At 34.9% G+C, this 17,807-nt stretch overlaps 5 protein-coding genes across 6 annotated transcripts; 2 read left to right on the top strand and 3 right to left on the bottom strand.

Moving 5' to 3' along the window:
• Nucleotides 1-1,592: 1,592 nt before the first annotated feature.
• LOC140963580 (importin subunit alpha-1-like) lies at nucleotides 1,593-6,807 on the bottom strand. The gene is made up of 10 exons (XM_073422959.1): nucleotides 6,525-6,807; nucleotides 5,801-5,903; nucleotides 5,613-5,704; nucleotides 5,382-5,513; nucleotides 5,079-5,264; nucleotides 3,921-4,084; nucleotides 3,743-3,830; nucleotides 2,719-2,847; nucleotides 2,450-2,577; nucleotides 1,593-2,353 (listed from the first exon to the last, which is right to left on the bottom strand). The coding sequence occupies exons 1-10, from the start codon at nucleotides 6,735-6,737 to the stop codon at nucleotides 1,981-1,983; spliced, it is 1,608 nt and encodes a 535-aa protein (XP_073279060.1). The 5' UTR covers nucleotides 6,738-6,807; the 3' UTR covers nucleotides 1,593-1,980.
• An 879-nt stretch (nucleotides 6,808-7,686) lies between these two features.
• On the bottom strand, nucleotides 7,687-11,812 carry LOC140962267 (syntaxin-43-like). 2 transcript variants are annotated; one of them, XM_073421116.1, is made up of 8 exons: nucleotides 11,483-11,812; nucleotides 10,575-10,848; nucleotides 9,620-9,709; nucleotides 9,339-9,416; nucleotides 8,522-8,599; nucleotides 8,346-8,411; nucleotides 8,165-8,245; nucleotides 7,687-8,076 (listed from the first exon to the last, which is right to left on the bottom strand). In XM_073421116.1, the coding sequence occupies exons 1-8, from the start codon at nucleotides 11,671-11,673 to the stop codon at nucleotides 7,969-7,971; spliced, it is 966 nt and encodes a 321-aa protein (XP_073277217.1). In that variant the 5' UTR covers nucleotides 11,674-11,812; the 3' UTR covers nucleotides 7,687-7,968. The 2 variants fall into 2 exon arrangements, with proteins under 2 accessions (XP_073277217.1, XP_073277216.1); XM_073421115.1 differs by having other exon boundaries at nucleotides 10,575-10,851; nucleotides 11,483-11,806.
• A 1,172-nt stretch (nucleotides 11,813-12,984) lies between these two features.
• On the top strand, nucleotides 12,985-13,724 carry LOC140962490 (protein DMP10). The gene has a single exon (XM_073421423.1). The coding sequence runs from the start codon at nucleotides 12,986-12,988 to the stop codon at nucleotides 13,673-13,675; it is 690 nt and encodes a 229-aa protein (XP_073277524.1). The 5' UTR covers nucleotide 12,985; the 3' UTR covers nucleotides 13,676-13,724.
• Nucleotides 13,725-14,203: 479 nt separating this feature from the next.
• LOC140963252 (dirigent protein 16-like) lies at nucleotides 14,204-15,140 on the top strand. Its single transcript, XM_073422540.1, has one exon. It carries the CDS (start codon nucleotides 14,245-14,247, stop codon nucleotides 15,001-15,003), a length of 759 nt encoding a protein of 252 aa, XP_073278641.1. The 5' UTR covers nucleotides 14,204-14,244; the 3' UTR covers nucleotides 15,004-15,140.
• Nucleotides 15,126-17,392, bottom strand: LOC140963253 (small COPII coat GTPase SAR1A-like). The gene is made up of 3 exons (XM_073422541.1): nucleotides 17,093-17,392; nucleotides 16,212-16,343; nucleotides 15,126-15,599 (listed from the first exon to the last, which is right to left on the bottom strand). Exons 1-3 carry the CDS (start codon nucleotides 17,390-17,392, stop codon nucleotides 15,279-15,281), a joined length of 753 nt encoding a protein of 250 aa, XP_073278642.1. The 3' UTR covers nucleotides 15,126-15,278.
• Nucleotides 17,393-17,807: the final 415 nt, after the last annotated feature.

Raw genomic sequence — 17,807 nt, forward strand, 5'->3', positions numbered from 1 at the left:
CTCTCTCTATCTATCTATATATTTGGTAAATGATACCTTTTTGTGTATATAAAAATAATTTTTGAAGTATATTATAGTGTTTTTTTATTATGACGTGGAACCCAATGGTTATCGAACTAACACAAATAACATATAAATCAAGTTAGTTAGATAAATCATGTTAAACAAGAGTTATGTGATAAATTCGTTTAAGAAATTGTTGATAAGGAAATTTACTTATGTTACCAATTTTGAAGACGGGATATTATAGGTAATTGATAAATTAGATCAGCTATGTTATTCTATCTAAAAAGAAATATATACATAATATATCTTAAATCTTAAATATTATAAATGGTTGAGTTCTATATTTCGAGAGTATAATTTATATAACTCCGAGAAAACCAAACATGAAAATAATAATAAATGAGGCTGTAAAATTGTCAACAAGCGTGTAGATAATACCTATGACGCTCTCTTTTTAATTTTTATTATTGATATCTCTCTCTCCAATTGGCTGACAAATTTAGGCATATGCTAAGCTTAAGATTTGAAAATAATTTAATCAATAATGACAATGAAAGCGTATGACCTTCATCTTCATAATAATAATAATAATAATAATAATAATAATAATAAGAGCATGTCTCTAGTGAGACGATCTCACGAATCTTTATCTGTGAGACGGATCAACCCTATTGATATTCACAATAAAAAGTAATACTCTTAGCATAAAAAGTAATATTTTTTCATGGATGACCCAAATAAGAAATCTGTTTCACAAAATACGACACGTTAAATCGTCTCACACAAATTTTTTCCTAATAATAATAAAATGTGAAATAAGTAATAATTATTAAAAAAACGGCATCATCTGTCTACTATTTTAATAATTACTTATTTAATAAATTTATCGCCAGTTAGCTTTCGCATTGTGGCGTGGACTATGCAAATAATCAAAACGTAAATATATTTTTTTTCTTTGAAAAAGAAACCATAAATCATCTTAAAAATACAAGGTGACCTTCATAAATTAACAAATTGACAGTTCACACTAAAAGAATAAATAAATATATATTTTTTTAAAAAAAGTAATAAGAAATATTTTCTGTAGAACCTCATGTAAAATTAATGAATCTCAAACTATAAAAGAATCTGACATCATATTTCCTTAGATATAAATTATAAATATAATCTCATTCAGTTTACGTTTTAAGACAGTGCTTATATACGAAAATGTTTTTTCTCCTTAAATATGCCAAAGTTAGAAGAAAAAAAATTAGAACCATATTCATATATATATATATAAAGATCACAATTTATGACAACGATCTTATAACTTTTTAAGGAAGACAAACACCACTTTATTCGAGTAATATACTTTTTCAAAAAATAAAAAAATATGACTTCTCAGTCCAATGATGCTTTCCAGGTGTAACCAAGTGTATCAGAAATTAATCGAGAGAAATTTCGGTGGTAGTAGGTGGCTAAAACTGATGATTTTTCTGAAATTGTTTTCCAACTACAACTTTTTTCTATATTAATTTAATTGAAGCCTCTTGACCAATGGACATTGCCTGGTGCCAACTGCCAACAAAGAAAAGGAAACTAAAGAACACAATAAAGCATAGTGTACTGTTCTCATGGTAGATCCAATAACATGTACAGAGTTGCATATACATTTTTTTATCCGGTCCTATGTGTGGGATCATATAGAAACGGTACAAATGTATGTTCACTGGATTTATCAAGGAACCACATAAAATAATAATTGTAATAATAGCAAAAAGGATTAAACTTTCCTCGGGTAAGGACTCGAATCGAACTCAGTAATATCACTATCAAGAGTTAATAGGCTCAAAAAAACATCTGAAATCAAAGATGAACACAACCGAGACACGGCAAGGAAGAAATCCATACCCATCTCCTCGAATTGAATTGAGACTGGAAGAGTTCCAGTATGTCAATATGAAGACAACCTCCCACAATTTTAACCAACGTTCAGCTGAAATTGAATCCACCAGAGGGTACAGTGATGTTGTCCCCTCCAAATTTGAAATTCTGTTGGGATGCATCTCCTGGTGTTGCAGTTTCGTCGTCTTCTTCCAACCAATACGTCTCAAGAATCTTCACTGCCTTCTCATAAATCTCGTTGTTGTCGTGGCTCTGCAAATTCTCAATTTTTTCCAGACCTTCAGCATCATCGATCATTTGTGCATAAAGGTTGACCTCTCCGGTATGACCCAGATTCTTCTCAGCTTCCCCAACCTTTAATATGTTTTCGAGCCCTTCTAAGCACACGGTCACAATTCTTGGGTCGGGGCAGACGAGCAGATCGCACAGAGGCCTGATACATTGTTGACTTACTAGGTACCTGCTCATGAGAAATATAAGTCAATGCAGGCATAGGACACAACATAAAATGGAAGGAACGTTAACAATGGAAGGAACGTTAACACGTTTATCACACTTTATTTGTTCGTGAGTGCCGCCAGATGTTGCATTCGATACAGCCCATGCAGCCTCTTTTTTGACATCAAATTCTGCATTTAGAAGCAATTGCACTAGAGGACCGATGATGTTAGCTTCGATCACAGCCTGCAGATTACAAATGTCACATCCACTATAGATACATGTCGTAGAAAGCAACCATCTGTCTAGAAATTTACAGGAACTTCGGAGAATCCTGGTTGACGTACCTTTCAAATGTTAGTTAAAAATTTTAAAACCAAATTATACCTGAATTTGCTCTCTGTTCCCGGCTGTGATGTTTGAAATAGTCCAGCAAGCTTCCTTTTTAATGCTCTTCTTGTGGCTACCAGTCAAGAGGTTCACAAGACAGGGTAGCACATCATAGTTTATCATATGCTGGAAAAATTACCAAACTGCTCAGCCAGGATATTGTCACAGGTCCCCACAAAAATTGTGCACTACATTTTTACATTTTAGCAGGATGATATAGAAATCTTCAGTCTTTAACATATCTTAAAAGCGAAAACCACGCTAATTGCAGGTTCAATAATGAATCAAATAATAACATTTGGCTACCTATGTACTGCCAATCAGCAGTACAACTTCACAAATTGAATCCTCAAACTGCAAGACGATTTTCAGCTCTTGAATTACAGTAGAAAGGGAAGTGGAAAAAATAGCATGAGAAGATAAATTTCATCTCATCTTCGAGGATGTAATATGAGCAAATTCATCGAGTAAAAAACAATATAAAGTGTATTTGATTAGTTTATCTTTATTTTTTAAGACTGAAGGTAGGTGTGTGACAGCCTTACTAGAGTACTGTTTTGCAATATTAAATGAAATTAGAATTATCTCCTTCCCCCACCAAAGAAATAAGAATCAATCCTTCGAACCAAAAGCCATCTGACAACCATTTCACTACATGCCAATTAAGCTTCTCCAACTTTAAACAATGGCTGGAAAGACCAACATTGTTGACCAACTCCAATAGAAAACAGAAACTAGAGTTACAAAGACAACTTAGCACTTTTCATGATTGAATAAGAAACCACAATTAAGGGAGAAGGAAAAGGAAGATCATAAGATCACCGCAAGTAATTTCCCTTTGCTTGATGATTAATGAGTTATGCCAGTAGATGAGCCCTAATAAAGTTTATTTATATGTATTTTGTAAATTCTTCTATAGAACAGGCCAATTAGTTTTTATTAAAAATCGAAATATAGGTCCTCAAGCAGGAAATAAAAAAAGTGCTAGTCCAAGTGAATTATCATATGCTTCCGATTGTACCTGAGTTTGTATATCATCTCCAGTGACAATATTTCCAACTGTTCGAAGGGCAGGGATAAGAACGGAAGGGGACAAGTGGCTGTAATGTCTGAATATTTCATTCATAAAGCACGTCATAAAGAAGCCAGAACTGTAAGCTTTATATGAAAATAAATAAAAATTAACAATAGCCACTAACAGCAATAACTCGACTAAGCGGGGACACACTCCAGAGTCAATCACAGCTTGAATTTTATCATTTGTTCCATCTGAGAGATATGAGAGTGCCCAACAAGCATCAGTCAAAACTTCTTCATCCATTGAGTGAACAAGCTGCCGAAGAATTGGAAGTGCAGGTCTTGTCTGTATATAAAGCCAATAAAATCATGAAACATTCTTCAAATGGTCCGCGATCAAGATTATCTTTATTCATCAAAAAATTAGAATGTACACAATTAAATGTAAATGGTACACACGTAGATAATAAGCTTGAAAATTACAGGTTATAATAAGAATTTTGTAGAAGAAACAATCTGTGCACAACTGCTTTAGTAAGTGAATGGAGTAGAAACTCTACCAGAAAAATCATTAAAAGAACTAAAGGTATATTTGGTTTCATATTCCGTACCCGATCTTCCATTCTTGACAACGAAATCAAACATCAGAACCTCGTTGCCATTTTCATTTCACAACACAATGTCACCAATTCTAAGATATCTAAATATAAGCACACTTTTCAGTTTACTTTTCACCACTCCACAAAAATATATTATTACAACTAGTGGTCCTATGCACATTGATTTTGTTTAACATTTTGTGGCAATTTATAATTATATTCATTAGAGCCACTTTTTGGTAAGATTCATCATGATTAGTTAGACTAGTTAATCTCAGGAGCGCATGCTATATAATATAGTTACAGATATTATAATTTAACCCACTATACTATTCCTTAAAATTTAAAAATCCTACACTCCATTAAAAGAACATATACTTATAATGTCGTATTACTAACTTAACATAACATTACCGGTAAAAATTTAATCCAGAAAACAAAACTAAACATGCATTAGATTCTCTACCACTTTTTCCCAAAAACAGATTCACAGGACACCAAAACGAAACAGAACCAGGCTCTGATTTTTCAACTTTGGAAGGTAGATTGGATAGCTGACGAAGAAATAAAATTGAAGACACATTGAAATCTCAAGGACATAAACAAATTACACTGAATTATAAATTTTATGAAATTCTTCATAAAAACCCAGAAGAAAAAACCTGATCTCGACCTGAATGATAACAAATGCTTCACGCTCATAACATTTAACACTGAACATCTATTTCTCAGAGACAAAACCTGTTCAAATGCAGGCTGTGGCTTGCCTCTGCAAAAATTGGATAACGTCCAGGTAGCATTTCTGAGCATAGATAACTTAGCATGTTCATTTAGCTGAGCCAGCAAAGGAGCCAAAGCTCCATGGCCAAGTACAAGATCTCGACAATTTGGTGAATCACCAGCTACATTTCCCAAAGCCCATACAGCCTTAACAATAGAATAGAACACATATATCAGTACAAGTAAAATTCTCAAACACAAAAAACAACAGTTGAATTGTTGATCTTTAAAAGGACTAAATAATTTCTTATCATAAGCTCACACCTGCTCCCGCACTTCATCACTTGGAGAACTAAGAAGTTTCACAAAAATTGGGACAGCTCCATGATCAATTACAACCTTAGTGTGCTCAGAAGTCCCAGAAGCAATGTTCGTCAGTGCCCAAGCTGCCTCAAACTACATTAAGTTTAGAATAATTAAAATCAAAATGTATAGCGTGCCTAAAGAGCAATAAAAGACATTACATACTTTATAAAATATATTTCTAAAGTGTACCTGAAGTTGTGGGAAGTTCTCATTCATCAGAAATTCGACGAGGCGAGGAACAACTCCTGATTGAATTACCTCCTGAATTGGAGGACTGCGCTCTGGCAAACAATGTCATTGAAAAAGAATTGTTCAGTAACTAGAAACTGGGAAATTAAATTTTTTTAAATAAGTTAATTAAACAAGCATATTCTCACCAATAGAAAGTAATTTGCGGAACTGCGTGGTGGCCTCAAGCTGTCTATTGGCATCATCTGTCCAAACACTAGCAACCATTGATGGTAGATTTTCTAACCCAACCTGCAATTTCAAGTCAATCAATGAGAAAATTGTGAAACAGGTACGTGATGAGCAATATTTTTTATACACTAGTTTGAAAAACTATATAATTCCCATGTAGAGAAAAGCCTTTTAACAAGAAATCCAAATTCTCCAACATAAATAGATCCAAACCAAGAAGGAAATAATCGATTAATTACTACAGGACAAGTTATAGTGGACTTGTTTATAAGATAAATAAAAGAAAATTAATGAAAAAACACCAATCACTATTATGAAGCCCTAACAGTTGATGCAATCCTGCAAACTTCACACGCAAAACCATAAAACTAAAACTATTATTCCAATAATTGAACCAGCAGAAAGACTAACTCAGCTATCCACTATCAATCGATAGCTAAAGAAACAATCGCGACAAGATCAAGCGACTATAGAAAAAATCCAAAGGGGTTCCGCACGTTAAATTTATCATCGAAAACCCTAGTAACCACTAAAAACCAAACGAAATAACACAAATAACATAAGATAACAGTAAACAGATTTCACTTCCAACCTTAAAATAATAAAAACAAACAAAAAATAACAGATAATTCGAATAGACAGGAGCTTCACAAGTGCAATAATTAATTTTCAACTTTACACCTTTTTCTCGCCGGTGCCGGCTTGAACAGGAACAGGGTACAACTGGTTGCCTTGGGTTCCTTCTCTACGCTTCTTCTGAAGAGACTCTTCCCTGCGGTTCTTGCGAATCTCCACCATGTTGTCCTCTCTCCGCCGGCGTCCCTCCTCCGCGTCCACCGCCACTTTATACCTGTTGCGGCGGACCTCAACCCTGGAATTGGGCCTCAACGACATCGTTTCAGGTATAGCAAAAGTTCACTTCTACAACTTTGGGAATTATCAAATTCGAATTGGGAGCACAGTGGCGAGTGGAGTGCGAGGGGTATTTATATGGAGTTTACCTGGTGAGAGTTTGAATAATGAGTCACGGATCAGCAGATATTTACGGAAATGGGATTTCAAATTTGAATCTGTAGCTGAGGGAAAATCTTGGATTTGAATGGTGTTATGGCACTTAACTTGCCAAAGCCCATTCAGCCAATCATTTCCCAAACACGAATTTTAATACAGTTTTTTTAATTAATATCAATCAAACTTTAGTTTAAATTTAAATAATGTTAAAAAATTAAATTCAATTACTGTATTGATGTAAATAATCATTTGTTTATATATACACTATGCATACTATACTATACGTATTTTTTTTATATATACCATCTGCGTAAACTCGACATATTGTATCGATAGAAAGAAACACGTATTAATATGTATATTCAATAAGTGAGATATTCGTCAAAAATCACTTGGCTTGATATCATAGGCTCTCTTGTTTATGGAAGAGATGGTAAGTTCTTGTGATGTATGTATTTGAAAAACGTACCATATTCAACTGAGTCTTGAGTCGAGTGGTTCAAGTAGATATAACTATAATTTAATTCATCGGAGATTGTAACGCTGCTTTATTCATGTAAAATGTGAATTCGACAAGAAGTTGAGACAAGTTTTTCTTGAAAATCAATTGTATTCAACATCATTTACCAATTATTGCATTTGAAAAAGAACATGCACCAGATCTCATTATTCCTAAACCATAGCCTTGCGGAAAATTGATTATGATCATTTAATGCTTCAAAAATAGAACCATTTACTACATTACTACATTATTGTTATTCGTGAATCAAGAAACAAAGATGAAGCATAAATTTGATCTCCCCCCATTGACTGACAACAAGAAAATTGTAAGTAAGACAACAAAAAATCTACCAGGGATGTAGATTTAATCCAATGTTTTCCACACTATACAGAAGTCCCCAAGGTAGGCCTGTCATTCCCTTGAGTCAATATATACACAATCGTAAAAAAAATGGATCGCCATTTGGTATTGATAAAATTAATTAGAAATTTCTATAAGATTGAGTTGACTAGGAAATTTGAAATTCCCACTCTTCCACTTTGTTTTATGAGTTTCCAATGCTTAAATGTGACCAAGAGGTGGTAGGAGAAAAGAAAGAGATCGAGTTCACGGTTAAAAGATTATTGTCTTCAGAACTAAGAGAACTAACATGACGAAGCACATGATGACGAGAACTGAGGCGCACATAACCATACCGCCTTGTTTTTGGGATCTCTCGGCCTGCATTTCAAAATTTATCAATCAACGACAGGGAACAGTAAACAAATATCTGTTTGAAATAAGAAGTGGATTTCGAAAGTGTGACGACCTTCTGGAGCTGTTTCAGGCCCTCGTCAACGGATGCTGCAACATTTTGTATGTTGTAATCTATCCGGTCAACAATAGTCCCCTGATATGAAAAATTAATTACAAGGGAATTAATCAAAGTTCAAAAGACTATTACAAGATTAGCAGGAGAAGATTTGTATAGAAGTTGCCACGCCTCTGACCTGATCAATCACCAAAACTGACAAATCCTTCATAATTTGGGCAAGTTCATTGACTGATTCTGCCACCTTTTAGCAAAAAATAACATTTAAATGAATTAGTATCTGATCAGCATGTTTTAATTTTTTTTTAAAATAAAGAGGAAACGAAAAGGAAAAACTAGACTGGTGTGTCACACCTGCTGAATTTCTCTCTCCCTTTCAGCGGTGAGTGCCTCGCTTTTTTTTAACTTTGCCATTTGATGCTCGTTAAATCCCTAATGATATTTACACAGAAACAAAATTTAAATCATGTAAAATTTGTCTTTCAAATAATAATTAGGAAACTATCAGAAAAATGCCAAAACAAGGAATTGATTATGAATTAGGATGCCAAAACTAAATCTATTGTGAATGGAATTTGAATTGATGGATCAGTGGAATAATCTCCCGAGGAAGTAAAAGATGGCGTTGTTTGAATATCAGAATAATTTGTCTTAGGTCGGGACTTAGATATAACAACACTTAATCCTCAGAACCTATTGTCGAAGTATATGAACAGGACATATTTTTGGAGAAAAAACTATGGGAGAATTTAAGTTATCTTTTGTAAGATGTGGGAACTCATAGACACATCAAAATATGAAAATTTAGGTAGACAGTTAAAAGGTTGAGAAGTGGTTAACTTTTTTAGGTCAAGGATTAGGTGCCTCTCAATTAATGCTTAATCACTCTATTCAGGCCTCTAGAGTCTTTTGTTATGGCTCATTATGTATTGTTGACCAAAAATTGTCTATTTGAGTTTTATAACTTGGTTGTTGAAAACATCAAATCATACTACCAAGGAGATTGAGAAAATAGAATACATGGAACCGATCCAATCCTACAGAATATACGCCAGAGAGTAAACAATTCATGTAAGCCTACCTATTTATGTATTCTGGTCTAATCGTCTATGCATATGATAAAGAGAAAATAGTAAGAAGTTTTCGTCAAACACAAACTAAATTCACATACTATCTCATCAAATTCCTCGTCATTCCTCCTGTAATGGTTTCCATTCAGGTTCATTTCTAAATCAACTCCATCTGGACCCTGTATGAAATGGCAAGATGTTAAAAAAATTGGCATCATGTGCAATCACCAATGGGAAGCATAGAACAGTTCAGTAGGTGAGAGTAAAATAAAACACTTCCAATCATAGTGGAGAGTTGATTAATTCACTGAAACAGAATTGTACGTCCAGATATCGTGCGTCTTGAATCCATAAAATTCTATTCTACCATGAATTTAAATACCTCTTTCTGTTGTCGAAGTCGGTTCAAATATGTGGACTGTTTCCTACGAAGCTCCATTGAGAGGGTTTGAAGGTCTGTTGCAAGGGAACGCTGTCAAAACATTAACTTATATTAAACACAACCTTCCAAACAATAACTGAAATGATTGAACTTATCAATAATTTTCCATTGAATAGAGAAATTCTACCAGTATGTAGTGTGAACTATACATTTACATGCCCAGCAAAAGCAGAATTTCCATGACCAATAAGAAATATTACATTTATGATTCTCAAGAATGCCAAATTAACAACATATGAAACATATATGAGCAAGTTAAACAAAGTTCCTACATTGCATGGGAGAGGTATCCAAAAAAGGGACACATGATGGGGACAATATAACAATATAGAGTTACTTGCTTCATTCCACATTCATTGTATAACGGGTGAAATTTCCCAAGTGTTTCAGTGAAATGGGAAGCAAAGAATATAATAACAGAAAGTTTGTTGCTTCCTTCCACACCATATATTTGAAATACTCAGAAGTTTCTCCTGTAATACGATGAATGTGAAATAAGATTTTTTTTATATAAAAAAAACAATAGTGCTTCTTTTAATTGCATTCACCATCATTCATTTTTTCAACTGGAAGTACAAAGATCATGGCTCATGTGGTACATCTGACAGAATTACTGAATTAGCATAAAAGTTTTGTCAGATTACATCAGGCACCAGCTCGGATTTGGTACATCATATAAACAATCATACTGGCTGCTTCTTAACAGTATATAATGTATGTTTCATCACCTTGTAGTTGGTGCTAGACAAGCAATAACAATATAGACCTCACCATTCACTATAATTTTATTTAGAAATTGAAACCTTTGCACATAGATAACATCAAAATCTTGCACACCAATTTGGGCTTTTGCATATAACATCAAAACCCTTTTTCTATGCAATTCAGACAATACCTGGACATTTTTCCTGATGTTTGAATCCTCTGAAGGCCCACCAGAAGAGAATTTTTGCAATCTTTTTTCTGATTTTTTTAAAAGATCAGTTATCTCATGAGTGAGAGCCTCAATACGGTGTTGATCTTCTTTACCATCTCCAAATGAAGGCATCAGAGCCTTGGCATGAGCCTTGGCTAACTCACCCATTTTTCCCCTTACAAGTTGTATATTAGATGCTATTTCTTCAGACACATCCACCCATGCTGGTGGTAGACCTACTGCAACTGTACCCCTACTGTAGCGCAAAACAATGTAAGAATCTGCCAACGGAATCTTAATCGTTACAGGAAATAGGAACTTAGTTTGGGCTCCGAAGAAAATTCGTTGTCATTGATAGAGAAAAATAAATAACTAAAAAGGTGCTTAATTTACTTTAACAAGCATCGACACCTTCTTCCTTCAATTTAGAAAGCAGAGAAACCTAGTAGATGGATCATCTAAAATACACTTTTTTCCAAGCATAAGAATCTTAGCATATCCACTAAACGAGCACATCTGTCAGGATTACTTCATGGAGATATGCTAAGCTCATCTTCAGCAGGACTCAAACATATTAGTCGCCTTAGCTACCAAGGTATAGTAAACTTAAGAGCATCCGAAGAATCAATCATAAAATGAGTAATTCCATGCCTATTCGTACATCATATAAAATCAACCGGTAAATTAATCACATCACATTAAAATTTTCGTCAGTTGTTATTAAATATATAAGAACCTCTCAATCAACGAAATCAAATCATTTCACAAAATTTTGTAGACTTTACTCTCAAACATCGAATTTCAATCACTTAAAAAATCCCAATTCACTGAAAAGTGAACAGAAAAGGTAGAAACTCATAAGTCAAATCACAAAATTAAGATAATACCTGGAGGTTCCGGGATCTTCAGTACTTAAAGGAGCATAAGATCGACCATGGTTAAGTAAAGACGCAGTTGACAGCTCGATCACCGGACCTACGCCGCCCGAACTAGACGGAGACAATCCCGCCGGAACTCTGACACTCTTTAATGCGTCCCTGTACTTTCTATACAAAATGGTCCGATTCCTCGTCGCCATTCACCAATAATTCAATATTTCTCACAGTTTTTTGACAAAAATTATATGAAAAAGCGATACAATATTGAATTCAAAATAGATCTAAGAACGATGGTAGGCCGGTGAGATCAATGCAATTAAGGTACCTTCGAAAGGAACATTTACTTAGATTTCACAATTTTGGGCCCAAATTGGGCCTTTTGTAATTAAGTGATTTGGGCAACTTACCACCTGCATTTAATTTTGATGATGTAAACCGGGTGAACCCGGTCCAATGCGATAACCCGCAGCCCCATGAATCTCGTATAATTTATCATATTTTGGATTTTAGTTCTCCAAATATGTAATTTAGATTATTATTTTTTGTTTTCAGTCATATTTCGACGGATTATTGACGTGATATCGGAAAATGACAGTGTGACGTTGGTAATCAAACATCGCGAATTGGACATGTTAATGTGGAGACAATTCCGTTTTTTTTCCAAAGTTATGGAAAAACATTTTGTCTCATTTTGTTGGATTAACTAATCAGATTTGATAATTATGAGAGTAATAATTTTAATTTCTCCAAGAAAAAGTCCAACATATATTCTAATTCACAAAAACTCTTGTGAGACGGTCTCACAGATCAATTTCGTGGGTCAAATATCTTGTTTGGGTCATCCATGAAAAAGTATTATTTTTTATGCTAAGAATATTGCTTTTTATTATGAATATCTGTAGGGTTGACTCGTCTCACAGATAAAAATTCGTGAGACCGTCTCACAAGAGACTTACTCATTCTAATTTTATAAGAAGATATTTACCCAAATTCAAGTAATTAACAAACTATGTTATGCTTTCGCAATTTGTATTTTCTAACAAGAAACATATACTAACTGACCAATTGTTCCACGGGATTGAAAGTAGTAACCGAAGAAACTAAAACGTAACCTATAAACCTTACGAAATGTTTTCTAACTTCTTCCAACGACCACAACAAATCAATCCAAATTCTTGATGTGAGATGACTTAATTTATATTTTCTCAAAAATCATCGTAATTTTGTTAAATTGAAAGCGAAAATGACAAAATTGGTCATATAAGTTGTATTACTTTCGTCAACGATCTTATCTCGCTTATAATTTTAATCATTTTTCCACGTCTCATAAAATCTTAAAATTAGCAATGTAAGCTTGCACATGTATAATATATATTTATGTATACCAAAACTTACAAAACTATTTGTATTGTCAATCCATAGATACACACATACACACATGTTTGTGTGTGTGTGTACATATATATGCAAGTGTGAATCATATATAACGTCAAACAACAAAAACTAATCAACATGGCTCAAATCACGGCGACGACACGGTCACCACCATGTCCACCGCCCCTCCCGAGGCCAAAAAGACTCGGCTCAACCACTCCCTCCACCCATCCTGTACACAAAACCTTAGCCAGCGCAGCTAACCTAGCCAACCTCCTGCCAACTGGCACAGTCCTCGCCTTCCGTACCTTAATGCCTTCATTTTCGAACAAGGGTGTTTGCGAAACATCGAACAAATGCCTCACAGCCAGCTTGATCCTCTTCTGCGCAACTGCATGCTTTCTTTCATCATTCACAGATAGTTTCATAGACGGTGCTGATCAGGGCAAGTTGTACTACGGCATCGCCACCTTCAAAGGGTTTTATGTATTCAACCGGGACGACAAAGATCAAGAAGACGAAGGAGATCAGCCCGTATTGGAGACTGAAGAAAAGAAGGATAATACAGTGGATTTATCCAAGTTTAAGATCAGTTTGATAGATTTTGTTCATGCTTTCGTGTCCCTATTGGTGTTCTTGGTGTTCGCATTTAGTGAGAGTGATGTGCAGAATTGTTTGTTGGTTGGATTCGGAGGAGCAAACGCGGATGAACTGGCGATGAATTTGCCTCTGGCTGCTGGGGCATTCTCGAGCTTTATGTTCATGATTTTCCCATCTACACGTAGAGGAATTGGATATGCAGATTTGCCTAATTATGTATCCAAATGATACGAACAATTAATGTTCTTGCAACAGTTTCTTTGATTTAGATATATAACAATTAAACTCTTATTTCAAATGTGGGTAATTTGAAAATCTTATTTTAATATTTTGAAAGATAAAAAAATCGAATAAATTTTTGTTTATCCCATGCATATTTTGAGTAATGAAAATATATCAAGAAATCAATTTTTTTTTTGAAAAAATAGAATTTTGAGAAGTACATCTAAGATAAGATAATGTAATGTCTCTACTTGAATTTATGTTAAACATTAATATTTCCCACGATTTTGCTTCATAATTAAAATGAATCAGACCATAAAACAGTCTTATAAAGGATTTTCTGTTTGAATATTTATGCTTGTTTAGTTAACCTCTAAAATTGAGTTAAAATAACTTGATATTATCTTTTCCATCACGTTATCTTTTCCATCCCAGCCCCGGATACTAGGTCAAATGCTCGTAACAACTTCACCATGGCTACAACTACTCCATTTTCTTGAACGACCTAAGCAAAGTTTCTATATAAAACCCACTTCTAATACCATTGACGCACCATCCAAAACCAAACAGACAGAATGAAAATGTTGAAGCAAATCGCATACTTTTCAATGCTATTTGCAGCCATCAATCTTGCAACAATTGTAGCTGCAGTTGATACTCCGGCTGCAGCAACAGGTGAACCAGTGTTCGAGATGTACATGCATGATATTCTAGGTGGCAGCAACCCTACGGCCAGGCCCATCACCGGCTTGTTAGGTAGTATCTACAGCGGCCAAGTACCTTTTGCCCGGCCTCTGGGTTTCTTGCCACCGGATGGGGCTGTAGCCATTCCTAATGCCAATGGTGCGATCCCAACAATAAATCCTAATGGGGTTCCACTAGGTACCGGCCTAGCCGGCACAACTTTTGCCGGAATACCAAATACTGGCAACAGTGGCAACTCCATTGTCACCGCACAGTTAGGACCCGACGGATTGGGACTTGGGTTTGGAACAATCACAGTTATCGATGATTTCTTGACCTCAGCTCCAGAGTTTGGCTCCCAACAATTGGGTAAAGCACAAGGGATTTATGTCGCGAGCTCTGCAGATGGATCCATACAGATGATGGCTTTTACAGCTATGCTTGAAGGAGGGGAATATGGGGATAGCATCAACTTTTTCGGTGTATTCAAGATTGGTGGCACCATGTCACGACTTTCAGTTACCGGTGGCTCGGGTAAGTTTAAGAACGCATGTGGATTTGCAGAGGTGCGATCACTCATTCCAACAGGTCAACATGTCACTGATGGTGCTGAGACATTGTTGAGGATCATAGTCCATCTTACTTACTGATCAGAACAATGTTCAATTAAAAGAAAAACAAATCACTTCGGGGAGAAGGTGATTGTATCAAAATTCACGTGAGATCAGTTTGATTTCAGGTTTGTTTGCAATTATAAAAATGGCAATTGACGTATTAAAAAATTCAAGGCACGGTGCATGTTAACAGAAGATGAAAACAACAGAAATCTATGCGACAATGTTTTAAAGCAAACACTATCAACTCAAGTACAGTGAAATATATTATCTCTACATGAAACACGAAAATGTATCACCTTCGTCACCCATTACTTAATGTACTGAGACACCCATTTGAAGCCATCTCCATAACCCATTTTACGGACAATGCTGCACATGAATACCTCAAGAGGGCGTACATTGGAGTCGGTTAAGTTTACTTTGCCCTTGCCAGTGGTGAGTCCCATCAAGCCCATGTGATACCGCAACTCCTCTTCCGAAGCAGCATAAGGGATGTCAATCTTGTTGCCCAAAATCAAGAATGGGACGTTAGCCAAGGACTCATCATATAGGAGAGCATCAAGCTCTTTCTTTGACTCTGCAAACCTCTCCTTGTCATAAGCATCAACTAAGTAAACAACTGCATCCACCTTTCCACCAAAAAAATTATCTTATTATCCATAAAAAAATTCACAGGTAAATCTGCGTTAATGTAATCTTTAATACTAAGAAGCTCCATTCTATGCAACTGCTAACAGCCAAATGGTATCAACAAAGTGATTGGCCAAAATGGAACAACCATATTTGCAACCAATGAGGAATACAATTACAAAGAATCCAATAATAAACAAAATCATCAAATAAATAACTTTGTAGAGAGTATTCTGAAAGGGTTAGTAGCTTAGCCTATCTTTAATCTCCATGGTAGAGAATCGTTGATAGTAGTGTCCTAGTAGAGCACAGAACTTGGTTTCACATGCTCTTTATTTTTCCTTTAATATCGATGAAGAAAAATCTTAAAAATCGAGAAGAATTTATGGAAACATGAATGATTTCACTAAATTTTTTTTCTCTGTTCAATCTCTCACCGCAAGGCTTGGAGTAAAATAGAGAATCTTATAGTGGTAAATTTGGAATACCATCAATAATAAAGCCTAAAAAGGCCAACAAAGGACACTGCAACAAAGTCAAGCAATACTACAACGCAGACTAATAACTAAAGGTCGTTCAAAAATTAAATCCACGAGAGAAAGAAATAATACTTTGGCATAATAATCTTTCCAAACTCTGCGGGCTATTTGATGACCACCCAAATCAAAAGCCTTGAACTTGATTTTTCCAATACTCAGCTCCTCTGATGTTGGATACTGAGTCGGCTGGTGTTGTACCAATCTCTGCTTATTTCCAACACATTGACAATATCATATTCATTTCTAATCCAAGCACAAAGCATCACAGCATCGAATTGGATTAAATATTCAAAGTAGGTTAATCATCAAGGTTATGTTTCTAATCCTTGAGGAAAAAATACACAAAACACTTGAGCTTTATTTTTCGGAAAGAAAATCACAGATGAAATGCTAGCACAAATAAACATGTTTATGAGAAATTTCAGTTAATAATATGTTCATTCCTTTTTTTTGGTCTTGTCAAATAGATTAGGGGACAAGAACCAACTTCCCTTAATTTTCTTTACACGAAATAAGCATCAAATTAGACAACACTTACAAGCAAATATTCGGTAAATCATACAACATATACAAAACAGATTTCGTATTGACAGATCAACTTAACAAATGAACCCAAAATTCATAATCCTTTCTCCATTGGAAGATGTTCTCGGAATTGTTTTCCACAGCGAAAACCAAGGCGAAAAGCATTGAATTTATTTTTATCATTAGAGAAAATCAATCCAGGGGCCTCAACTTCCGATTAAAATTTCTAATATCGCAAGTACGTCAAATCACCACTATTGCCCCACCTCACCCTGATCTCAATACGGTTCCTCATCCATCAATCTCTTCGAATAATAATTATCTCATACAAGACAAACGCAATCAATAAAACTCAATCCGATTCGCAACTGATGAATACATATAATCGAAAAAGGTGCGCAAAAATCAAACATCAAAGGAAAAAGAACCTCGTCTTTGAGCATATGAAGGAGAGTAGTTTTTCCAGCGTTGTCAAGACCTAAGAAGAGGATTTTCGCCTCCTTCTGCCACAACCCTAGCGATGCCAGCACTCCATAGAACCAATCCACCAGAAACATTTCGAATTCTTCGATCGATTCTGTATCTATTCCCCGATTAACTGATCGATCGAGACCTCCGATCTGAAGAACCAAACGAACGGGCCGACGTATGAGCGGTTCGAAAACCAAACCAAGCGCCCCTAATTCGGAGCCTCCAGAATAGAATGAGTGGATTGTTATTAATATCATGTTCGGTTTGATTTAATATCGAACTTTTTTTCCTTTGATTTAATCGATATAAATTTAACTACTAATATTAAGATGGAAATTACGACTGGTAAATTTTAATATTACGTCACGAAAATATAAAATAAAATGGAATATGAAAACAAAATTATTTATGAAATTGGATATTTAGCACAACACCTCGGTGTTATACAGTATAGTATAAAATCGTTGGATTATGTGAGGAGCATAGCTTCATATCTAAATTCATTATTTATATAGTTTACATAGTCCTATTAATTAAGTTTTGAAAGGATGTGGAGTCGTCTTTTAAATCAATTAAATAAGACTAAAATAGGAAATTTTGTTTGTAAAATTTGATTTTTTTTAATGATATTTTAATGCGTGTAGAAAAAACAAATTAAGACGAAAAAAATAT

Source organism: Primulina huaijiensis, chromosome 17 (genome assembly GCF_012295235.1).
Source record: "Primulina huaijiensis isolate GDHJ02 chromosome 17, ASM1229523v2, whole genome shotgun sequence".
NCBI classification, from domain to species: Eukaryota; Viridiplantae; Streptophyta; class Magnoliopsida; order Lamiales; family Gesneriaceae; genus Primulina; species Primulina huaijiensis.